The sequence below is a fragment of the Sebastes umbrosus genome, chromosome 14 (assembly GCF_015220745.1).
Source record: "Sebastes umbrosus isolate fSebUmb1 chromosome 14, fSebUmb1.pri, whole genome shotgun sequence".
NCBI classification, from domain to species: Eukaryota; Metazoa; Chordata; class Actinopteri; order Perciformes; family Sebastidae; genus Sebastes; species Sebastes umbrosus.
This window is the reverse complement of record NC_051282.1, coordinates 9,613,800-9,640,023: the sequence shown is the minus strand read 5'-3', so window position 1 is coordinate 9,640,023 and position 26,224 is coordinate 9,613,800. Positions and strand designations below refer to the sequence as shown.

Here is a 26,224-nt window from a genome sequence, read left to right as displayed (position 1 = left end):
ACTAACATTTCTTTGGCAAGATAAACATCAAATTGATTTGTTTAAGGGGTTAAAAGGCTTTTGTTTTACTGGCTATGAGGTACTTAGTACTGCCTGAGCCTTAGTTGAAGAAAACCTTTTTTGTCTGCAATTGCATAAAAGATAAAACTCAAGATGTATTATGTTTTAACTATTATTTTTTCTCTGTAATTATCCTTATGGTTAGTATTCTGTTGGTATGGTCTGCTTGCTACAGTGGCACCTAGTGACAATTCTGCACAATTACTACTCCCAGCACACAACATGTAGTATACATGGACGTAGTTAGAATTGTGTACAAAGTACACAACAAATTATGAGGAGACAGCCCAAGTGAATAGGGTAAAAACTGTAACTAATAGATAGACACCATGAAAGGTTACCTGTTCATTACTTACAATAAGACAATTCTTTTTTGTATTACAAGTTTTCTGAAATTGTATGTTTCAATGTGCAAATGGGGCATTATCTTATGAAATATGCGCTAATTTTCATACATTTCCAGAACAGAATTCTGAACATTGGATAAAGCCAGATTCAAAATGATTGTTTCATTTTGTTGACATGAGAGCTAAAGGTTTTTACAGAGTGGATTTTGTATATATTTTTTTAATCACTCCATAAATCAGAAAATACTGTCAACAGCCATAAAAAAAAAAAAAAAAATCTATTTTCGCCATATTTTTTAGGAATAAAATGTTGTATAAATCATGCTATGAATGATATGTGAAAAAACCCCTCTGTAAAAACCTTCAGACTATAGATGGGAATGAAACTGGAGAGTTTGGTATATGAGTGCTACTTAAGTGGAGATTTCTGGCTCAAAGTCTGAGAAAAAACTCATTTAGAGAAAACAGCCTTTAAAGATATGTATTGTAAAATTTCATACATTTTGAAGACACTAGCCTACAAAAATTAACTAGATACCACCATGAAACTTCCCCTGTTTATTACTTACATTGAGACAATTAATTTTTGTATTACAAGTTTTCTGAAATTGTATATTTAAATATGCAAATGAGGCATTATGTAATGCTAACTTTAGGTGAATTTATGAGAAATCTACAGACGCAAATAGACAAAGTAGTAAAATAAACATCTAAATGTGTGTTTTGGATGTTTGCTTTCCACTAGTTCAACTGTTTAGCTGTAAAATGAGAAAGTTTGTTCCAGCTGTTGGGCGGCGATTGGTATTTCCATATTTGCTCCATTTCTACCCACTGCAGCTTTAAAAAAAAAAAAAACTGTTAAATAATAACATGTACGCCAAAAATACACAACAATATATCCATATCTTTTATTGTTGTCTGGGGGATGAGCAAAGTACTGATGACGCAATCACCATTTATAGGACGGACCACACAGGAAGTAACATCACGTTGGCCACGGTTAAGTGGTAAAACTTACACAGTGCAAAAATGCTTTCGCTAAAAGCGTACAATGTAACGTGTTTTACACTGTAAATACACACGGCTTATACAATAATATTCACAGGTGAAGTGGGACTCTAAGACTGAGACAGAATTCATATCAAATTGTAAAGTCATGCTGGTCACATAAAGTGCTGCGGTATAGCCTACGTCACTAGATGAAGCACAGAGTCAGTAAAGCATAGGGAGGAAGCAGTGTCAGGGGTTCTTTTATAGGCTACATCATTTGTAGAAAATAACAGCATGGCAGTGGTGTCGGTCACATATTATATATGCTTTATTTTCTACCTTCCAGAGTGGGAATTGTCCACTTTTAATTTTTTTTTTTTGCAGTCGTAAAGGTAGAGGGATGTGATGTCATACCAGAAATTCACAAGAGTCAGAGGAACATGAAGTGAGGTTGCCTTCAACTCTATAGGCACTCGTTTATCTGCATGCGTTGTCTTAACATGCCTCTGAGAGCTGAATATATATATTTTAAATTTTTTTTTTATTGATGTCAGGAACAGATGTGTCACTGATGTAGAAAAAGGTAGTAAAAGCCCTGTGTGAGCTCCAATGGTTCATGAGGTTATGTTGTTTTTTTTCTGTAGCATGCGAAAGCTTGATGTAGCCTATAGGATACTGCCCTGCCGCAGGGCTGCACAGTACTCCCACTCTCACGCTTTGATGCTGAGGCACGTAGCTGAGTCTACCTTGTCGATAAATGCACTGGGTGCACCAGGGATCTGAGACTGCACACAGTTTCAATTTAACTGTAACGGTCCTCGCGAGCGTGAACGCTACAGCAGAGGAGGGCTCAGAATGACTACATATTTACTCCTGCAGATGGATCTAGTTTTTCAGCGACCAAAGGGGGAACCAATTACAACCAAACTGCAAAACACCGACTGTCGTTTACTTCCAGCAAACTAAAGCAAATACTCACAGGAAAAAAATAAATAAAAAATCCCTCTGAATTAATATGTGACTTACGTCTGCAGTTTAGCAATCAGCATTAATCAGCGTTTCTGTAAATGCACCAGATTTTGCCCTGGAGGAAGCAACTCAACCCTGACTCCCTGAGCAGAAACTAATCAAACGGTAATGACCAGAATTTTAATACCACTCATGTCTCAATGTGTACTTTTTATGATACCGCAGTGCACAAACAATTCTTTTTTTCAGTACACATTATTATCTTTTGTCACACTGTGCACGTTTGGCTCAAACCATTTTCTTTTTCGATTCAAACTAATTTCGAAGTGAATGACAGAAATGGCACTTGATGTAGAAAGGGGATGACCATATTGTAAAGTCCGGTCCAAATTCATGATACGAGTCATTGGCTGCGTCCGAAATCGCATACTGCGCACTACATATCGTTCAACGAATAAACAGTAGTATGGATCTTTTCAGACGCACCGAGCAGTAGTTTATGTCGACTTAGGGCTGTCGTGGTTAGGAATGCACCAATCTGATTTTTTCAGTCCCGATACGATAGCTGGGCCTTGGGTATCGGCCGATACCGAGTACCGGTGTAATTTCGGACGCAACCATTACTCTTTGTCTCCCAATAACCCAGAGTGACAAACTTACTGCAGAAGTGACTCCTACCGCCAAATCTGACTGCCCGTGATAATACTGTCTTCTTTTGGTTTTTGATTTTCAGCTTGTTATCAGTGCGGTCTGAACTCATAGTAACAATGACGAGTAATTCTTTACTCTGCAGTGTTGAAACAGGGTCTCTTTAGCAGCAGTTGATATCTGTGTACATGCTCATGGACAGGGACCGAGCTCTGGTCCCCTTGAAGCAAGAAGCAGAATATTTCTCCTCCTCTTGGGGGTTTTGAGGAGAGTTTGCGCTTTCAGTCCAGGTCGAGGCTTTTGCTCAGCGATCAGCTCGGTCTTTTCTAACAAAGAGCTAGACTCGTGTCGAGATTCACCTTTTCCAAGCCGTCGGTTTCCCCTAAAACTCTTGGGAGTTGGAGCGGGATATCTAGATGAGGTTTAGGTTATGTGAGGTGGGCCTGTTGAGGACTCCGAACAAGGATAAAGAGCCGGTACACTTTCCTTTTTAGTGCGATGGCATCACTGTAGCTGGCATCCTCGACAGTCGTCCTCAGGCTCGGTGTTGTCAGAAGAGTAGGAGCTCTCCTCGCTCACTGTCAAACGCAACACACATATATTAGACAGATGTATGATATCACATTTAAAGTGATTAGACACACAAACTTAAAACACTTTGCAAAATCGATATGAAAATGAACTCGTGTGACTTACACCACTCGGTCTGTATTGGGAGGAAGGCCTTGTCCCCGTTCTCTCTGATCATCTCCTCCATCTTATCCAGCAGGACTGACACACTCCTGTCCTTGCCAGGAATCTTACTGTCCAGGACGTGGTAATAGTTCCCGCAGTATTCCAGTAGTCTCTGCAGCTCCCTCCCGCCTCTGAGAATGTGCTCCTCGATGGGCGTGCGGCCCAGCCAGTCACCACAGCTGAACAGCACCATGGTGTGGAGGCACGCGCTGTCGCCGAACAGAGTCTCTATGTGAGCCAGGAGCGTCCGCCTCTTCCTGGCGGTGAGGGACGAGACGACGGGGAGGACCAGCAGCAGGGTGTGGGGTCCGGGTCGCAGGAGGGCGGCTCCGCGTTGGGACTCTTGCCGGATGCGCTTCGGGGTACGCCTCACCGAGAACCAGTCCCAGCCGGGGGTGTCGACGATTGTGATCCGCCGGCCGGATACGAGCGCCTGCCTCCTAAGGCACAGCTCCGTTTCCTGGCCCGACTCAAAGTACCGACGGCCCAGGATGGAGTTCCCCACCGAGCTCTTTCCAACACCCTTCCAGCCCAACAAGAGCAGCCTCAACTCTGTAAATCCAGAAAGACAGACAAAGAAAGATGGTGGGAGAATGAGAAACCATTAAGAATACAAACACTGTTTGCTGTGTCCTCCAGGAGATTTAACCTCTCAAAAATAATAAAAAATCTGGTCCTCTCTCTAGGTTCCATGGTGGAGAGGAGGTTGTGTTGCTCTGGCTCTATCTATTTGGCGTGGAGAGGAGGTTGTGTTGCTCTGGCTCTATCTAAACTTGTGAAATTTGTGTTTGGTCAATTATTTCTCTGTTGTTACAATGCTAATTGGCATTGTATTTTACATCGTTGGAAAGCCTGTTTATTTACCTTCGCAATGATGTCCAACTTGTAAGGATCATGCATTTGTGGGATGAGCAGCACAGCTGATTATGTGGGTAGCGCCCAAGAAAAATTTGCCAAAATGCTCTGCCAATGGTAAACAGTGTATTCTCTTGTTGGTATTGACTTTTGTTTTGAGTTGTTTGGTGAATTGGTTGATTGTACTCTCTATCAGTAACAAGGAACAAACAAGACATATTGGCTATTTTACACTTTATTAATTTAATACACCGTCAGGAGCCTCAGTAGAGGTGGAAGATCCATACGCAGCCACAACAGCCTGGCACCTCCTCCTCATGCTGGTCACCAACCTGGTCACACGTTGCTGTGGGATGGCGTTACATTCCTCAACCAGGATGCAACTTGACTTATCGCACGGGCATTATCCAGATTAGATCAACGTGACAGGCTGATGTTTGTAGCAGACACCAAATGATCACTTTAGTAGGGCACAGCACCCAACAGGCCCCATGCACATCAGGCACCTGATTGGCAGCACCTGGAGCTCAAAACAAGAGTCAGTACCAACAGGAGAATACACTGTTTAGCATTGGCAGAGAATTTTACCAATGCAAGCATTGGCATGCCACATTGGTCTAATCTGTATCAGGCACACCCGACGATAAGGCAAGTTGAAACTGCTGTCTGCAAAACCAAGTTGCATCCTGGTTGAAGAATGGAATGCCATCCCACAGCAACGTGTGACCAGGTTGGTGACCAGCATGAGGAGGAGGTGCCAGGCTGTTGTGGCTGCGTATGGATCTTCCACCTCTACTGAGGCTCCTAACAGTGTATTAAATGAATAAAGTGTAAAATAGCCAATATATCTTGTTTGTTCCTTGTTACTGATAGAGAGTTCAATCATCCAATCCACCAAACAACTCAAAACAAGAGTCAATACCAACAAGAGACTACACTGTTTACCATTGGCAGAGCATTTTGGCAAATTTGTCTTGAGCGCTACCCACATAATCAGCTGTGCTGCTCATCAAACAAAGGCATGATCCTTACAAGTTGGACATCATTGTGAAGGGAAATAAACAGGCTTTCCAACGATGTAAAATACAATGCCAATTAGCATTGTAACAACAGAGAAATAATCGACCAAACACAAATTTCAAAACTTTTTTTTCCGAGTTTATTTGGCGTGGAGAGGAAGCTGTGTTCCTCTGCCTCTATCTATTTGGCGTGGACAGGATGTCGTGTTGCTCTGGCTCTATCTATTTGTTGTGTAGAGAAGGTCGTGTTGCTCTGGCTCTTATCTTTTTGGTGTGGAGAGGAGGTCGTGTTGCTCTGGCTCTATCTATTTGTTGTGTAGAGAAGGTCGTGTTGCTCTGGCTCTTATCTTTTTGGTGTGGAGAGGAGGTCGTGTTGCTCTGGCTCTATCTATTTGTTGTGTAGAGAAGGTCGTGTTGCTCTGGCTCTTATCTTTTTGCTGTGGAGAGGAGGTCGTGTTGCTCTGGCTCTATCTGTTTGGCGACGCCGGGAAGCTGCTTGACATCCTCTTGGATCCACCTTCTCACATATGTTCACATTATATGTATTCATTTTTGTCATATGGATTGTCTATGTTGTATTTTCATTACGTTGTTACTCTGTACACACAACATCTATTGCACATCTGTCCATCCTGGAAGGGTGTCCCCCTCCTCTGTTGCTCTTCCTGAGGTTTCTTCCAATTTTTCCTTTTTCTCTGTTAAAAGGTTTTTTTTTTGGGGGGGGAATTTTTCCTTATCCGATGAGAGGGTCGAACTGTAAAGGACAGAGAGTGTCGTATCCTGTACAGATTGTAAAGCCCCCTGAGGCAAATTTGTGATTTGCGATTTTGGGCTATACAAATGACCTGATTGACTAGAATAAGTAAGCTGCTTCCTAGAACACAAATTCTGGAGTTTTGTTTTTGTCTTGAGCAGCATCACGACGCGTGCACTCATCTCTCCTCTCCACCGCATGACTCACTCACTTACACACACTAACACACACTGAGACACACACTCATACCTCTGGGAGGCCCTCCGATCATCTGGTCCCTCTGCCTGGCGTGCTCCTCCATCCTCATCCTCTCCTCCTCTAGAGCTCTCCTGGCCTGCTCCTCCTCCAGTAAAATCAACTCATTCACCTCAAAGTACCAGCCTGCGCGACAGCAACAATACATCACCCATTGAATTTCAATCAACACAATTAGCGTATTCATTAATAATGCAACAATATTACCTGATGTGAAAAACAAACCTTGGTTGTCAGTGATCATTTCCTCCACCTTCTCCATCAGCTCGGGTACCTGTGTGTTGTCTTCTGTGTCTTTCCGAGTGTTATCGAAGGCGTGGTACCTGCAGGTGGAAAACAAAAACACATTTTTAAAGGAGCACTCCACCAATTTTACACATGAAGTTCACTCTATTCGTCATGAGGAGTCCTACTCAGCCTGTGAAAACAGTTGTATAAAGTCTTCTGCGGTTCTGAAGGGAGCGTTCCTAAATTGTAAAAAATAACCCCGGTGATGTCATAGTGATGTCATCGGGGTTATCACAGTTTGGGTTTGAGACTTAAAGCCCTAATCTGTCTCTCGTCAGTCCCATAACTTTACAGAAATGCAATACTAAATCGCTGGAGTACCGCTTAAATCAATGCAAACAAAATGTGATGGTTTAAAGGAACAGTGTGTAACATTTCAGGGGGATCTATTTGCAGAAATTAAATATAACATTCATAAAGATGTTTTCATTAGTGTATAATCACCTGAAACTAAGAATCGTGTTTCCGTTAGCTTAGAATGAGCCCTTCATATCTACATAGGGAGCGGGTCCTCTTCACAGAGTCTGCCATGTTGCTCCGCCATATTTCTACAGTAGCCCAGAATGAACAAACCAAACACCAGCTCTAGAGAGAGACTTTCGCGTTTTTACCTCACCTGAAGGCCACTGTAGTTCTCCGACACGTTTGTAAAACTACGGTAATGTGAGCTGCAGAGTGCAAAACCGTTGTTCCGCCAACCGCAGTTTGACCTCTGTTGCTTCTAAAGTAATGTTATTATGGTAAGGATGGCCTCTGAGCGAGGTGAACGACGTTACCACGGTTTTGCACTCGGCGGCTCACGTTACCGCAGTCTTGGAAATTGAGGAATGAGCGGTGGGGTACTCAATTGGTTGCAATTTGCAACCACACTACTAGATGCCGCCAAATCCTACACACTGCACCTTTTAAAGATCAGATGTGTACAGATACAGAAGTCTTTGAAAATAGTTCTCCACCTACATTACCCACAATGCAACTCGACTGCCAACAGTTCAATCAGAGATTTGGCTGTTATGCCAGTAGCGGCAAATGTTGCGCAGATGTTGTTCATTTTAAAACTTATAGTCTTATTCCCCGAGAGACGCTGACTCAAGTGATATCACTTGAGGCAGTTTATCAGATTTCTCGCAGCTCCTTTTGGAGCCACGAAAGACTTTATACAACTTGTTTTACATAGGTAGCAGTAGTCCCCAACACCTGTACAGACTTTGATGTTCCCATTTAAGTTATCTATTAACTGCTGCTACGCTGTTGCTCCAAACCACGAGATCCAGTAATTACTTGTGATTTTTTTGATGCATTAACATCGACTTTGTTTAGAGACGGCTTTCTGTGAACTCAAAGACAGAGGGAGGAAAAGAGAAACCTCGTACCTGCTTCCACATCTCTCCACCAGCCACTGCAGGGCCTCTCCAGTGTTCGCTATGTGCTCCTCAATGAAAACCCCTTTTGGCAGCTTGTCCACCCCAGTAAAGACCACCATGGAGTACCTCCAGGTCCCTCCACCCAGGGCCCCCAGCTGCTCATCTGCGGCCCTCTTTTCCGTGTCACCGAAGGGCTGGGTGACCGACACCACCAGCAGGATGGCGTGGGGCCCGGGAGGGCAGAGAATGGCCCCCATGCACGGCCCCTCGCTGTCCAGGCTCGCTGGGGCCCGCGACGGGTTGTCCGACTCTGCGCCGGCGTTGTCGTTGTCGTCGGCTTCTGCGCTGTCGTCCGGGTCGCTGGGGATGGCCCACGGCGGGGTGTCCACCACGGTGACCCGTCGGCCGTAGATCTCCGTCTGGCCGACGTTGCTGTGAGTGGTCTCCGTCCCGACGTCGAAGACCTCGTCCCCCAGGACGCTGTTGGCGGTGGAGGTCTTACCAGACCGTGGCCCTCCCAGGATCAGCAGTCTGCGCTCAGGGGGGTGGCGGCCCCTGGGGTCCCCTGTTGAAACAGAAAGATTAGACTGGAAGATGTTGACTTCATTTCCTGACTGCTTACATGAAGCAGTTGGCCCTCAGAGGAAATCATCTTCTGTTTTAATCTCTTCTAAATTATTGTCTTGTCCACAAAGTGCTTTTTGGGGGATGAGGAAGCTTCTGTATTCTTTCCACTTCAACATCGCTCTCCTACTCGTGCACTCTCCCTCTTTCTGTCCTCTCTCCTTCGATTTCCTCTGCCCTTCTTATCTCAGCTCCTTGTTACCTTATACCTCTGCTCCTTAACCGCCTCCTCTTTCACTCTTGTCCTTATCCCCTTCTCTCTCTCTCCCCTCCCTAACACTCCCTCCCAGCATGCCTCCTCTTTTGTTTTCCTCTGTCCTTAGCCTTTGGAAAAAATTGGGTCAGAGAGGAGGAACCTTGGCCTCCTTCCAGAGAGAGAATGGCATGTGGACAGAATATGATTTAGTAGAAGAGGATGAATGTTTTGATGGAACGGCAATCACAGAAGAACATGAATATTCAGAGGATGAGAATGACGCCTGCTCTGTATGCGGATGACAAGAGTGGGAGGACATAGAGGGGAAGTTTATTGATTCATTACTCATGCTGACAGTTTCCATGTGAGCCACAGGAAGTTGACTCAAGCAACAGTTTCAGAAGCATTGAGGATGTTTTGGTCCAAATTATGAAATGGCTCTACCCCCCCGGATGCTGTGACTGACTGAATGAATGAATGAATGGTGATGACCTGCCTGTGGTGAGGTGTGCAAAGGATGAAAACCCACTTACCAGTGTCAGAGGCAGAGGACACAGCAGCCATCTTGTGTGTGGAACCTCTGGCTTCCTCCTCCTCGGCCCCCCTCCTCCGTCTCCTTCTCGCCTCCACGGTGGATGCCTCTTCTTGCCTCTTCAGAAAGCGACGGATCCCGAGTGGCGTGCGAAAGGCTGGCAGCTCGAATGCTTCTCGGCTCTCTCTTTCTCTCTAACCCTCATTCTACTGCAGTGCAAATCACTCTATCCTCTGTTCCCTGTGTGTCTACCCCTGCCTCCTTTTCTCTCTCTCCTCATACCTCCTCTGCCATTCAACCTCTCTCCCTCTCTCTCTCTTTTTTTAATCTATTATCCTCCACACCCCCTCACCCCCGCTTATGGCTCTTTTCCGTCCTCTCCTCTGTAGCTGCTGCTCTCCTCTTCTCCTCTTCGCCCCAGCGCTCTGTCTTTTGTCTTATTTATCTGTCCAAGCAGAGAGGAAAGATTGTGCAATGCAGGAGACTGGAAGCCAAATCCACCCCTGCTGCAGCAGCTCCAAGAAGATGTCTCGTCATTTTTTTTTTAGGCAAAACAGAGGAAGCTGTTCCTCCCACTTGCTCGTATCACACAGCAGCAGCAGCAGCAGCAGCGTGGCACTGTATGCAGACTGCAGTCAGGAGGACAGATAGAAGGATGGATAGACAGTGAGAGAGAGAGAGAGAGAGAGAGAGAGAGAGAGAGAGAGAGAGCACTCTGTTCTCTGTTTACAGCTGGATGTATTCCCCAGCTGCTGCATCATCATGCACAAACACACAACTATTTATATGATGCCTGCAGACACAGAAACATTGTGAGGCAGGGAGGGGATGCATGCTGCATGAATAAATTTAAATATTGATATAAGATGTGCAGCCACAGCTTACATAATACATAAAAGCCCCCATAAATAGCCTCTAATCGCATTGAATTCAAAGCACATAGTCACATTAGTGTGAGTCAATTTCTGAAGGATGTTGGGCAACACTTTATAATACAGCCTTACAGTACACCTTATTTGTTCTTTCCTCTAAAAAAAATCCAAATTGTTACTTCCTTGTTCCTACTGTACCGACATTTTAGTGCCAGTAGGAACCGGTTGGTTTTCATATGTACTGATTCATACGGCAATAGTGCACAAAGTGTTACCGGAAGTTGAGCTGAAATTGATCTAAATCACCCCGAATGTCTGAGCTCATCCTTTATGGAGGATCACAAGAGTCACGTAAATAGTAATAGAACATTTGATTGAATTAAACACATTTATTAAAGGTCCCATATCATGCTCAATTTCAGGTTCATGCTTGTATTTTGTATTTCTACTAGAACATGTTTACATGCTTTAATGTTAAAAAAACACATACTTTTTCTCATACTGTCTGTCTGAATATACCTGTATTCATGCTCCATCTGAAATGCTCCGTTTTAGCGCATTTCAATGGAATGGCAGCGGAATTGCGTTGCTAAGCAACAGCTTGGGTCCATGTTTACATCCTGTCAGCTGATGCCATTCACATACACTGAAACAGGAAATAAACTGGGACACATTTAGTACTTTTACGTTTAAAACTGTTTAATGGTCTAAATATTGTATATTTGTGACATCACAAATGGACAGAAATCCTAACGGCTTGTTTCAAACGCACAATTTCTGAATAAGGGCTGTGTGTGTTTCTTCGTATATTGAGCGTTTTGATAGTTTAACAGTATTTATAAAGCACTTAAACCTGCTTTATAATATAAAAGACATGAAAATCTCACTTTTTACAATATGGGACCTTTAATGCTATTTTGACTTTTTATTGTACAATTAATAAATTAATGTGTAAACATATTATTTTTTTATTTTACAATTAGTTATGAATCAATTATGCTCTATTAATATTTACATGACTCTTGTGTTCCTCCATACAGTTTAGTTGTTGAATACAGAAATAAATACAAATTAAAATAAAAATAAATAAATGCTGAAATAAATAGATGTCGATAACCACACGGGAAATAAATAGATATACAGTATGTCTTAAATCTATTCCTACATTTTTGTTCACCTTCAGTTATTTATTTCTGTGTCCATATGTTACCTCACTAGCACAGAGACTGAGAAATATATAACAAAATACAATTTATTTATTCTTTTATTTATTTATTTTTTCGCTGTATTTATTTCTGTATTCATTCATTTATTCTTGTATTTATTTATGCGATTTTCTTTTCATTTTATATATTTATTTATTTCAGCATCAGCATCAGCATCAGCATCAGCATCAGCATCAGCAACAAAATACACATGAAGGTGGGACGCTCAGTTAGCTCACCTAGTAGAGCAGGCGCCCCATGTATCAAGGTTTGTCACAGCGGCTGGGGGTTATTATCAACTTTTATTTATTTATTTCAATATTTATTTACTTATTTCCATATATACTTCAGCATTTATTTATTTATTCTTTTTATTCTCATTCTTCCCATGTATTTATTTTTCATTTATTTATTTCATATTTATCTACTTTATTCTTGTATTTATTGATACCTTTAATCATGCAATTTTCTTTTTCTGTATTTATTTATTTCACTAGCAATAAAATATGTTTATTTATATTCAATTTTCTTTTCTTTTTCATTTCTTTAGTATTTCATTCATTTATTCTTGTATTTATTTATACATTTATTTATGCAATTTTCTTTCTTTATTTATTTCAGCATCAGCATCAGCATCAGCAACAAAATACACATGAAGGTGGGATGCTCAGTTAGCTCACCTGGTAGAGCATGCGCCCCATGTATCAAGGCTTGTCACAGTGGCTGGGGGTTATTATCAACTTTTATTTATTCATTCCATATATATTTCAGCATTTATTTATTTTTTTTATTCTTATTTTTCCATGTATTTATTTATTTAGATTTATTATATTTTCATTTATTCTTGTATTTATTGATACATTTAATCATGCAATTTTCTTTCCTTTTATTCTGTATTTATTTATTTATTTAATAATTTATTACCCGCAGACCTTTGCTCCATGTCATCCTCTTTCTCGCACAATTGTCACTGCATCTGTCAAATCAAAGTAAAAACAGCCAAAAAAGTAAAGAAAACATAGATGAACAAAAAGTAAATTCTTTTCATAATTCATCTTTTTTTATTGCCTATTAAAATGTCAAATAATGAAATACTTGGTGCACCTTTTCCCACATCTTATATTGTCCTCGTTTGGCTTATGTGTAGTAACTTATTGTTTTGATACCACTGGTTACGGGTTTTAGTTTTCTCATTATTTGCTCTTTATGTTTTGTTCTTTTATTGTTGTTTTTATTTTGTCTGTATTTCATTGTATCTGTGCAAGCACTTTGAAACTATGTTTAGAAAGGTGCTATACAAATAAACATTATTATTATTATTATTATAAATACTTTGTAGTTTTGTCCATTTATTCATAGATTAATAAATTAATTTGTAAACACATTTATTAATGCCTATTTTTACTGTACACTTAATAAATTAATTTGTATTGTACAATTAGTTATTAATCAATTAAATGCTCTATTACTATTTAGGTAACCCTTGTGGTCCTCCATAATCCTTGGCTCCTGAACAGGTTCATCATGTACTCTATATGGCGAGATACATTCACGGACCCAAACAAAATCACGTAAGACAGAGGTTTAAAACATCCTTAAGGTTTATGGTCGCCGTTGTGAAGTTAGTTCTATGCCTTTAAAGAAAAAATAAATATAAACATTTGTTGACGTACTCTCCCGCCTTGGGGCGTTGTTTTTAACTCTGTTGAGCTGTTTTAAAGAGCAATTAATTAATTACTTAGCTCAGTCGCGTCACTTTGCCGTACAACCTTTACAAGTGTCGTACTCACACCTCACGCCGTACGCCGTCTTGTAGTGTCGTAAAAACAAAAGCTTTTCCTTGTGCCCACGTGAGCTGAAGCCGGAGTGGCTACTTGGTGGAGCTGGTGTGTGTGTTGTGTTGTTGATGGTGCAGGGCAGACTTTAGTGCTTTTATCGTCACACCACCTCGTTTTATAAACATGGAGGCACCTGATGAGTTCATGAAGTACAGATCCCCGCTGGTGTCCAGGTATGCCAGCAAGGAAATGGCCTACAACTTCAGTGACAGGAAGAAATTCACCACCTGGAGGAAGCTGTGGATCTACCTGGCCAAGGCTGAGAAGGTTTGACACTACTGTAGTTGCATTATAATAGCAACCTTAGCTTGTGTGTCCTTGCTAAGTGTTGTGTTTATATGCACACTTTTTCATGCTTTATAAGTCTTATGCACTAAAGTGTGCGACCTTCAGAGAGCCCTATCAAGTTCCCTGCTCTAAATATAGTTTTAAGGAGGGGATCCTCTTCAGTGTCAGGTCCTGAGCTAAGCACAGTAATGTCTGCTCATACAATATGTAGAAAAACACATATTATATTGTGTAAAGAATAACAATAACCAGTTTTAGATGAGTGGTGAAATGTATTTTTTATCATAATTCAAGTGTAACAGCTGTAATATGCTCAGAAGCTATTTGCAAATGAGTGTTTTAAAAAAAATACAATGCCATTTTTTCTTTTTCATTCATACATTTAACTTATTAATATGAAATGTATTGTTTATTGTTTGTTTGTTTATTGTTTATTTATTTTGCACAATTTAAGACTACACAACATGACAACAACAAAAAAATAGATGAATAATATTCAGTGCAGGAAGAGGCAAAAAACCCCACTGGGCTTATCTGAAGCCTCCACCTAGAGACAAGATTAATATAAAGAAATAATATGACTACATAATAGTGATAACAAACAATTAGAACCAGAAATATATATAATAACAATTAAAATACAGTAAACATATGAAAAAAGACAAGTGTGTGTAGATGTTGCGTAGAAGTGTATGGTTAGTGTTTGTGAGGAGGATATTGATTAAAATATTTATACAGACTTCTGGGCAATCGTAACCAAACAACATTGTGAGTGGGAAAAAACATAAAAACAGATACATGGACAGCATGGGGAATAGAAATTACAAGACAGCAATTAAAAGACCCTTTAAGAAACTTTTGAAACATTTGACAGATAAACAGTTATTTGATAGATGTGAAAAGCTATTCCATAATAATAAATTTAGCAATTAAAATAGTAAAGATAGTTATATACAGCTGCAAATTATATATTCATGTGTATTCTAGAATACCAAATACTACTTGTTTCCATGGACTGTTCATAAAAATAGAGGCTGGTAAAAGTGCAAAGGTTATATTGTCCTGCATTTAGATGGGTACCACACCAAATACTCTGTCTGCGTTCTTTGCTTTGATAACCACAGACGGGTCAAAATCCAACAGCATCGCTGCAACAACAACAAACCTCAACCTTTTCTATTTGAGGTTCGTTACACTGATGCAACCGTACAGTTTTCCCCCTAAATTTGTTCCCCTTAATTAGCTTCAAGGTTGGTAAAATCATCTAAACCCTCAATATCTGACAGTATCACATATATATATATATTGTGTATTAGTTCATGTGAATATACTGTGTGTATATATATATATATATATATATATATATATATATGTATAAGCTCTATAATGCTTACACTGAGTGAAATAGTCAAAACCAAGACTTCATGTTTTTATTGTTGCACCACTCCATCAAATGGAAATCAGTGCTGCAATGATTAATCGATTAGTTGTCAACTATGAAATGAATCGCCGACTATTTTGATAATCAATTAATCGGTTTGAATAATTTTTTAAAGAAAAAAAAAAGTCCAAATTCTGTGATTTCAGCTTCTTAAATGTGAATAGTTTCTTGTTTCTTTACTCCTCCATGACACTAAACTGATTATCATTGAGTTGTGGACAAAACAAGACATCTGAGGACGTCATCTTGGGCTTTGGGAAATACTGATTGACATTTTTCACAATTTTTCTGACATTTTATAGACCAAAACAACTGATCAGTTAATTGAGGAAATAATCGACAATGAAAAATAATCGTCAGTTGCAGCCCTAATGGAAATATTTAACATTTCTGTGCATGATTTTATAAACATTTCCCCAGATGTCTAACGTATTTGGTTTCTTTGGAAACTTGTGGTCTTTAATAAACTCTAGAATAAATGAATGTGGGTTGTTTGGTTGCACAGAGTGAGTCTGTAATGATGGCTTCAGGGGTTATTAGAATAGAAAATGCCCTCTGAAACATCTTGACATTTAACTCCCAAACCAAACAGCCACGTGACCCCTTCAAGGACCCTCAGCTCATGTTGAGCACGCCAGCATTAAGCTGTATCAAGAAAGACACAAGGTGTGTTTAGCCAAGCAGAAGGTTGCAGTTGCTGATGAATTCAAAAACATCTGTTAACTAATTCTTTTTCACATGGTATAACTCCTCACAGGGATTGTCATATTAAAGAGGGCAGGAGGAGGGGGGGTTAACTAGTGACAGAACCTCTCTCACATGCGTCGCCTCACATGACCCCACACACTAATCACAACTGATCAGAGTCCTTCTTTTCTACTTATTTAGAGATGTTCCTCAGGGGTGTGTAGCTTTGTTACAGTTTGTCTGTGCAGAGTTAGTCGAGGCCTGTGGCTGCCACTGTGTGGCTTGTATGTGAAAATAGCATGCAGAGAGAATGTCACAGTAACAGGAGACCGCCCCCCTGACAGGCTTCATGTTCATAGCCGAGCCCAGCATAACCTCTGCAGCCTTTGTAGTGCAAGGGCATAGGTTGGGTCTCAACATTGGTAGGGACATCATTGGGGCTTGGACAGTGAGCAACTCTGGGGTCTGAGAAGTGAAGCCAATGCTGAAGTGCCTTAAACTTGCATTCTTGCTAACAGCCAGCAGGGGGCGACTCCTCTGGTTGCAAAAAGAAGTCTGATTGTATAGAAGTCTATGAGAAAATGAGCCTACTTCTCACCTGATTTATTACCTCAGTAAACATTGTAAACATGAGTTTATGGTCTCATTTGCTAGTTTCAAGTCTTCTTCAATACAGCATGATGTTCATTTCGTAAATTATGGTCCCATTTAGAGTCAAATAGACCATAAAGCAGGGGATGCTTTAGGGCGTGGCTACCTCGTGATTTACCTGTCCCTACCAGGATGTCAACTTTAACCCTTTCACAGTGTGTTTTCAGGTCATGAAAGTTAATCATAACCTTTTTCGACACCTAAAAATGTCTTATTCTGCGTTCGGTTGTACTTAGTTCCACCTTCTCGTGTCATTTGTGGTTGCAAAAAACCAAGATGACGACAGCCAAAATACAAGACGGCCGAAATGCCGAGCTCGAGGCTTCAAAACGGCGGCCCACAAACCAATAGGTGACGTCATGGTGACTACGTCCACTTCTTATATACGGTCAATGGGCTTGGAGCGAGTGATTTTAGTGTCTTTTAAATGGGGTACTTTTGTATGTTGCACTAGCATGACTGATCTAAAACTTGGATGTTTGTCTACAGAATGGTTCAGTTTCAGAGATGTTGGTAGCTGCAGGCAATCAGGAGACACTCATAAGCATCGGTAAATATTTAAGTTGAGTCAGGTTTAAACCGTCGCTCACACAATCAAACACGAGTTACTATTACTAAACAAAACAACACAACACTATCCATCTACAGCTCTTCTTTATTTCCACTAGCAGAAGTTGTCAACTCTACACACAGTTTAGCAGAAAAAGGTCTTTGTGTGCAGCTCTTGCTTCATTCACTTGCACTCGGGCGTTGGAGTTTCACTACTGTGAATTTCCGACCAGCCACAACTTTTCATATATACATATATATAAAGCTACAATTCTGTCCTCCAAAATTATTGTTGTCGTGTTTTTGTCATTTCTTATGTCGGGTCACTATTTGCTTGGAATAGACCTGCTCACAGTCTGACCTGGCAAGGTCTGACATTGTTGGGTCTTGCACTGTGTTGTAATATCGAGGGAGAGATTTCGCAATTAACCCATTCTGTGGTCCCATCACATGACTGCTCCATCCCAATAGAAAAAACTCCAATCTAATCAGGATCTCACGAGGAGAGCACACGCCTGTCAATGGAAAAACAGAAGGATAGCTAATGTTATCATCAGGCTGTCTGTCTCCTTCAAAACACCACGTTAAGACACCATAAACCTTGAGGAACACCACAGAGAAAGCCATGCTGTGATTTCTGCAAGAATTGCATTTCTTGGCGATTGGATGGCGAGCACTTCTGTTCTGGTAACTGCTCAGAAACCCCCTTATTGTCAATCCAGCTGGGAAACCATCCATCCTCTGAATGCTCTAGGTCTCTAGTTAGTGGCTGTAAAATGTCATGAGGCTGTGATTACTCTAGTGGTCACCACAAGTCATTTTACTGTCACCACTATACTGTTTAGGGACCCCCGTATGCAGACATATTCAACTACACCATTTTAACAAAGTCTTCCCTTTTTTTCCACCGTGTTCCTCTTTCCCTCCTTTCTCTATCCTTCATCGTTCTCCCTTTTCTCAGGCTTTGGGTCTGCCCATCACGGACGCCCAGATCCTGGAGATGGAGAGCCACGAAGTGGACATCGACTTCGCCATGGCGGCCGAGGAGGAGCGCAAGCTCAGGCACGACGTCATGGCTCACGTCCACACCTTCGCACACTGCTGCCCCACCGCCGCTCCCATCATCCACCTCGGTGCCACCTCATGCTACGTGGGAGACAACACTGTAATTATGATGGACATTGTATACTTTTCTTTCTTGTAATGATGGAATAATACTACATTGGGATTATGCGTGTGGTGCTTTTCTTTAACTGTTCTCTACTTGGTTTTGTTTTTCTTCCTCAGGATCTGATTATGCTGCGTGACGGATTCGACATTCTCTTGCCTAAGGTGAGCCTCAGCTGTTTGCCAGCAAACACGCACACCCATCCAGTTGTGCTTCTATGAGATACGAGCCTCAGCTGTTCAGTAACAAGTCAACAATGTAGAAATAATCACCGCAGTAATTCCTTTGCAGTGTTTTGTCACACCACACACATAGAATACATGAATAAGCTCATCATGCCAGGCTTGTATGGGCACGTGTGTATTATGCAATAAATCCGTGCTAAAACCTTTTTGTTCTTTTTTTCCCACAGCTGGCCAGAGTCATTGACAGACTGGCAAACTTTGCAGAGAAATACGCTGACCTCCCCACGCTCGGCTTCACACACTACCAGTGAGTCTGAACACAGCTGCACCTCTCTGAGGGTCGTCTCAGCAGATGAATCCCCGTCTGCAATGTCTCACTGTTTGTCTTTAGCCCCGTTTCCAGTAAGAAGTTCCTGGTCATTTTAGTCCCGGGACTGCTTTTCAAGGAACTCTAAGGTTCCTTCGGCCCATTGTTGTCTGCGTTTCCATAGCGGTATATAGACCTGCGAAGATTTGGCTTATTAGTCTGGTAATGTATGAAAATGCAACATAACATGGGACTAGGGCTGCAGCGGTAAACGCACTTGGCTGACCTGCAGTTCAGTGTGGCCGCCTGTCAAAACAGGTTGAAAAAAAAAAATCACTGCTAAATCTTAGGTTTGATCTCACTGTGACGACATTTACTGCTGCATATATTTAGTGATGCACGTTGGATGCAATGAATGAAATGCAGTAGAGGAAAATGAAACTAAGAGCGTCTGTCTCTACAGTCAATCATCTGTTGAATGTTTGGCGGTTATTTATTTGTGCTTTAGAATGTAACCGCTGTGAAACAATCGGAAAATAACGTTATTTCTCTCATTCACAGCACCGCTGCGTGATCTCTCTCTCTCTCTCTTTTTCCCTTTTTTAAAATAAGTTGGGAAGCCGACGAAGCCGAACATTACTTTTAATGTCATCAATAGGGCTGTCAAAGTTAACACAATAATAACGTGTTAACACAAATTTGTTTTAACGCCACTAATTTCTTTAACGCATTAACGCAACTTGCGATTTTTTGGTGGTAGCGGGCTCAGTTTTAAAGATAGAGTGACGATACTGGCATCATATGGAACTAGAAAACCTAAAGAATCCATTGGTTCCAACATGTCAAACTAGCCATAACTGGCCATTTTCAAAGGGGTCCCTTGACCTCTGACCTCAAGATATGTGAATGAAAATAGGTTCTATGGGTACCCACGAGTCTCCCCTTTACAGACATGCCCACTTTATGATAATCACATGCAGTTTGTGGGCAAGTCATAGTCAAGTCAGCACACTGACACACTGACAGCAGTACCTGTGAGGGTTTCTGGACAATATTTGTCATAGTTTTATGTTGTTCATTGATTTCCAATAATAAATATATACACACATTTGCATAAAGCAGCATATTTGCCCACTCCCATGTTGATAAGAGTATTAAAAACTTGACAAATCTCCAATTAAGGTACCTTTTGATAAGATAAAAAAATGTGTGATTCATCTGTGTTAAAAGTTTTAATCGATTGACAGCTTGACTTTTAATGTGATCAAACAAAGAGAGATGTTCTCCCCTCATCCTAAACTGGTCCTGAATCGATATTGGAGTATTTCCTTGTTTATGAATGAAGCGGTACAAAAGTTGAAACCGTTGAAGCAGCGGCGCTGTGAGTGTGTTTCACCAATCAGCGACGGTCATCCCTGCAAACCTCACCCTGAAAGTTCCTGTACTTCCAGAAAGTACTACCCCCCCGACCAGGGAACTTTTTTGCGGGTAACACGTCCCCGGAACTTAGTGTAGACTCTGGTCCCTGCGGTCGAAAGAGTTCCTCAAAAGGTTCCTAGTTTCGGGGGAAAGTTCCTGCAGTCAAAACAGGGCTAATAATCAGTTTGCCTGGGGCTCCTTCTTCACCTGATTCTTTCTGATGAAGAACATGCATTGTTGTTTACATATATTCCCTCTCTTCCCTCCTCCTGCTCCGCCATGCAGGCCTGCCCAGTTGACCACGGTAGGAAAGCGAGCATGCCTGTGGCTGCAGGACTTGGCCATGGACATGCGGAACCTGCAGCGAGCTCGCGACGACCTGCGTTTCCGGGGGGTCAAGGGGACCACTGGCACACAGGCTAGCTTCCTGCAGCTCTTTCAGGGGGACCATGACAAGGTAAGCACCATCAGTGAATTGGCATGTTGACAATGACGGATGAGATTAAAACAAATTCAGGAGCCTTTTATTATGATGATGATGGATTATAAATGGAACAACGCTCACTTTTAATCACTTTCCTTCCATCAGGTGGAAGAGCTCGACAGAATGGTGACAGAGATGGCCGGCTTTAAAAAGTAATGAAATAAGAGATTTACAATTTTGCCTCTAATATTGAGTAGAATCGTATCTGTTCTCTAAGCATAAAGGAAGAAATGTGATTATTATTATTAACACAAGACAAACGGACATTGAGATGTTAATGTGTAAACTGTTAAATGCCACGACCGCCACAAGGTTGGTGTTATTTAATAGGTTATGGAGACTGATGATGTTGTTCCCACACTACACAGAGCCTACCTGGTAACCGGACAGACCTACAGCCGTAAGGTGGACGTTGACTGTGTGTCCAGCCTGGCCAGTTTGGGAGCCACTATTCACAAGGTAAGCTGCAGGAGCCGGAGACGCATAGAGAAATGTTGCCATCTAGTGGTGCTTTAATGGAAATGTGCATGCGCTCTGATAAACCTCTTTTTACATGACTTTTACAGTTTTTTTTTTGCAGTTGCTTACACACAGAATTTCATTGTGTCAAAACTCTACGTGCAAGCCAAAAAAGGACATAACACTTCTATGTCAAAATGTAACCATGCAATCAAAACCTCACAATCCTTTTCAAAATGCAACAAAATTATACACACATGCACCTTTTGAATTACTCTAACAAAAGCAGCAGCAACAACACACTGATGTACTTTATACAAAACACTACCTAAATACCTTTTAAAATTTTCTCAGTCTGTGAAAGATTGTTCCAGTACAGTGCATCTACTTGCATTTCAATGAACACAACAACAGCACCAACAGCACAAAAGCTTCAGAAAAAAAGAAATTGCAGCTTATTTTCTTTTTTTTTTTGCCATTGCAGGTTTTTACAACAACAAAAAAACTAGAGCTGTCAAAGTTAACACGAATAGTAGACTAGAATGAAGATACCGGCATCATATGAAACTAGAAAAACCGAATGAATCCATCGGTACCAACCATGTCATACTAGCTTGTATTGAAGGAGGCTGAATAACACTCCAAACTTATGCTAAATTTTGGTGAGAAAAGACTGTCATGGCCATTTTCAGAAGGGTCCCTTGACCTCTGACCTCAAGATATGTGAATGAAAATGGGTTCTATGGGTACCCACGAGTCTCCCCTTTACAGACATGCCCACTTTATGATAATCTCATGCAGTTTGGGGCAAGTCATAGTCAAATCAGCACACTGACACACTGACAGCTGTTGTTGCCTGTTGGGCTGCAGTTTGCCATGTTATGATTTGAGCATATTTATTATGCTAAATGCAGTACCTGTGAGGGTTTCTGGACAATATTTGTCATTGTTTTGTGTTGTTAATTGATTTCCAATAATAAATATATACATACATTTGCATAAAGCAATTATATTTGCCCACTCCCATGTTGATAAGAGTATTAAATACTTGACAAATCTTCCATTAAGGTACATTTTGAACAGATAAAAAATGTGTGATTAATTTATGATTAATCATGATGAATTATGGACAATTGTGTGATTAATCGCGATTAAATATTTGAATCGATTGACAGCCCTAAAAAAACAGAAAGAAAAGTAGAATTACATTACAGTAATCAACTCAATCTGTTACTGTAAACTCACTGAAACAAAATTAATTATGTTAAAATTACAGTGCAATGGTAAAAAAATGATATTGTAAGGGACGGTGGATGGTTTTGGATCCCGTCCCCTTCTTTGTTCTCGTCCTCGTCCTCTGTCTCTGTCTCTCTCTTCCTCTCTCTCTTCCTCCTCCATGTTTGTGAAGTTTTCACAAAAGAGGTGATCTTACCTGAGGTCTATTTGTAATGCTGAGGCTCAGACTGATTGTTGCTCTATTAGTGGGTAAGTGTTTTCTCAATGATTGCAAGACATTTCATTCAGTGTTTTGCAAGAAGTGTGTTGCAGAATTGCAAACAAAGAGCAAAGCAGAAAATGTGTTTGCACTTTTGGTGCCTTTGTTTAAGGTGTGTTCACAAAAGTTAAGGTTTTGATGCTTTTGTCTAAAGCATTCACTTTTAGTGTGTAAGCAATCGCTAAAAAAACTATAAAAGTCGAATTCTGAAATTAGCCTCAGACTTGTTGAAGCTCATCTTTGATCTGTCTGTCTGCTGCAGATCTGTACAGACATCCGCCTGCTCGCCAACCTGAAGGAGATCGAGGAGCCTTTTGAGAAAGAGCAGATCGGTACGTTCACTCCTAAACTTGACTCACACTGTTGGATCACATTCTGACACACTATCTTGTAATAAAGGTATCAGTATGTCAGTATGAAGTTGTCTTCCTCCTCCAGGTTCCAGTGCCATGCCCTACAAGAGGAACCCCATGCGTTCAGAGCGTTGCTGCAGCTTGGCCCGACACCTGGTGGCGCTGATGGCCGACCCGCTGCAGACGGCGTCGGTCCAGTGGCTGGAGAGGACGTTGGACGACAGCGCCAACAGGTCCAACACCCCAGAGATATATTCTGATATGCTTGTTGCTTGTTACTGAATCAGCTTAAGGCATCCGGAGCTCTGATTTGGTACTGGATCATGCAGAGGCTTGTCTTCTACATATTTACTCATTTCACCCCCCTCGCTCGTGTGCAGGAGGATCTCCCTGCCCGAGTCCTTCCTGACAGCTGACATCATCCTCAGCACCCTGCAGAACATCACAGAGGGACTGGTGGTCTACCCCAAAGTCATCGAGAGACACATCCGCCACGAGCTGCCCTTCATGGCCACAGAGAACATCATTATGGGCATGGTGAAGGCTGGAGGAAACAGACAGGTATCAGTGGGGATTTTTGATTGGCCTTAGAAGGGATAGTTCAGGTGTTTTGAAGTGGGGTTGTATGAGGTACTTATCCATAGTCAGTGTTTCACCTACAGTAGATGACTGTCGGAACGACCCCATTTTGGAGAAGCAGACAGGAGTTACCGCACAGAAGTAAAGCGATGTGCTGCTGTGGACGGGGCCGACGGCAAAATGTATTTTTAGCCACCTAAAAGAAAAAATCTATATCAGTTTAAGTGTATGCTATATTTTGAGTATTTTCACTGCTTTACCTTGCCATCAGACAGCTCTTTCAGGTGGGGAACTGAAGCTGTTGTATCCATCTATGCACTCGCCAAAGCCAGCAAAATCTATTGAAAAAAACCCTGTAATTTTACCTCACAGGGGTTGCTGGTCTACTGCTGCCTCGGTCGGTTGGTTTCTTTATGCTACTGTGTGACTTTGGTGAATCCGAACTAACCAAAGTCACACAATAACACAAACAAACTAACCGATCAAGGCAGCGGTACAAAGAGTATACTGTAAAGCAAAGAGGTGAAACTCTGGGGCTTTTTTGACAATGGCCGCTAGATGGCGCTGCGGCAGCGCTGCCGCCACTTTGCACTGAAAACACCAATCAGTTCATAGCCATAAATGTACAAGGAGATGTCTGTAAATCAGAGGATATTAACTGTAAAAGTAAATCAACTTCCCAGTACGAACACTTAAATAGCCCTCATTTAAATCGTTGTGTTCTCAAAGTTGAAGAGGTCACCAATAGCCGAATCCAGAGTTATTTACCTCGGCATAATGAACGTGCATCAGACCAACGGGACTGCATCGCCCTGCACGCTCATATGACTTATCCGGTTCTGCCAGCTTCCTGCTAGCTGCATGGTGCTGTAATAATGGATATATTGGCTGTAATTCATCACTTTTATTATCTTATAATACACCCATGGGCTGTATGCTGTAAGCCTGTACCGTGGTGGCTGTATTAACGTCTCTGTTCCCAAACAACCGGCTATCGGCCAGTAGCTAGTAGTGCTAGTAGCATGACATAAACAGAATTTAATGTAGTTGAAGGCTATTTACTAACATGCAGGGCAAAAGCACAGGACACAACCTTTCATACATCCATGGTCTGTGGTATATTGAACATCTATTTTGGAGGTCGTTGACATGAAAAAATTTGAGATTGCTCTAAAAATCTGTGTGCTGGATTTTTCTAACTACCATTTATGACCATCGCTCACTTTATGCTCCTCTGGGAAGTGGCTGGTTAAAAAGGTTTAATAAATAAATATATAAATAAGTAAGTAAATAGTTTAAATAGTGTGCATATTTATTATATTTGTATCGTTCAACACAGGCCATTTCGGTAGAGACATTAAAATTATGACAATAGAATAGAAATCATTTTGTTTTACTTTTGTACAGCACTTGGTAGGCGGACGTTTAACTGGCGCCATTATGGTAGTCGACTCGATTACAGTCCAAAATGGCGGAGGTATGGGTCTGCTGCTGGGTGCTGGCGTTGCAATGGAACGTATAATTGACTTTCACTTCTTAGCAATATACGTTCTTTGAGCGGTATACCAGCAACTCCCGTGTTCTGCGAGGTAAAATTAGTGTTTTTTTCAATGGAGTCTGGTTGTTTTGGCGAGAGCACAACGGCTTCAGTTCCCCATCGGAAACATAGACTATATATCTGTCTCATGGCAAGGTAAACAGGCAAACATGTCGTAAATATATTGTACACTTAAACTGATAATGATTTTTTTAAGTGGGCTTTTCTTTTAGATGTCTAAAATACGTTTTGCTGCCGGCCACGTCCACAGCAGTACATTGCTTTGCTTCCGTGCGGTAACTCCTGTCTGCTTCTCCAAACGAGGGGCGTGTCGACCGTCATCTACACTGACTATCCCTTTAAACAAGTTTGTAGCGTAACAACAGCTCACTGTCCTGACCTCGTGTAATCAACTATTGTGCTTAAATGAATCTCTTTCTGCTCCTTCAGGACTGCCACGAGAAGATTCGTGTTCTGTCCCAGGAGGCAGCAGCTGTGGTCAAACAGGAGGGCGGTGACAACGACCTGCTGGCCAGAGTGCAGCGAGACCCTTACTTCGCCCCCATTCTGGGGCAGCTGGACACCATCCTAGACCCCAAGACCTTCATCGGCCGCGCTCCCCAGCAGGTACAACACCAACAGCCGCTCGTCTTTAATGCCAGCTGCCATCCTGACTGCCCATCTGCCATCACAACAGCTCTCAGCTTTGTTTATTGTTGTATCTGTGTACTAACGGGGTGTAATACATCCTCCCCCATCCAGGTGGCCAGGTTCCTGTCTGAGGAAGTGCGCCCCCTGCTGCAGCCGTACAAGGCTAAGATGGATGTCAAGATCGAGCTTGAGCTTTGACGCACACACACGGGTACAATTACTAAGAGACTTCATCATGGAGTGTGTCAACGGTGAACGCTGCACCTCAATAAAGAAACAATGGTTGAATGATTTCATCTCCATCACAGTGTTTTCATTTCTGCCTGCTGATATACTCAAAATCATAGACTTTTAATACCCCCCTGACAACGTAGTCGGGGGTATATAGCGCTTCGCGTGTCTGTTCGCGTGTCACACTTT

At 41.6% G+C, this 26,224-nt stretch overlaps 2 protein-coding genes across 2 annotated transcripts; one reads left to right on the top strand and one right to left on the bottom strand.

The window, feature by feature from the left end:
* Positions 1-1,291: 1,291 nt before the first annotated feature.
* On the bottom strand, positions 1,292-10,345 carry si:dkey-110g7.8 (GTPase IMAP family member 8). The gene is made up of 6 exons (XM_037793028.1): positions 9,638-10,345; positions 8,294-8,849; positions 6,858-6,955; positions 6,627-6,758; positions 3,711-4,301; positions 1,292-3,592 (listed from the first exon to the last, which is right to left on the bottom strand). The coding sequence occupies exons 1-6, from the start codon at positions 9,666-9,668 to the stop codon at positions 3,519-3,521; spliced, it is 1,482 nt and encodes a 493-aa protein (XP_037648956.1). The 5' UTR covers positions 9,669-10,345; the 3' UTR covers positions 1,292-3,518.
* Positions 10,346-13,528: 3,183 nt separating this feature from the next.
* adsl (adenylosuccinate lyase) lies at positions 13,529-26,095 on the top strand. Its single transcript, XM_037793013.1, has 12 exons — positions 13,529-13,818; positions 18,129-18,332; positions 18,455-18,499; positions 18,748-18,827; positions 20,532-20,703; positions 20,836-20,882; positions 21,099-21,189; positions 22,947-23,016; positions 23,123-23,270; positions 23,418-23,598; positions 25,604-25,780; positions 25,916-26,095. Exons 1-12 carry the CDS (start codon positions 13,675-13,677, stop codon positions 26,000-26,002), a joined length of 1,446 nt encoding a protein of 481 aa, XP_037648941.1. The 5' UTR covers positions 13,529-13,674; the 3' UTR covers positions 26,003-26,095.
* Positions 26,096-26,224: the final 129 nt, after the last annotated feature.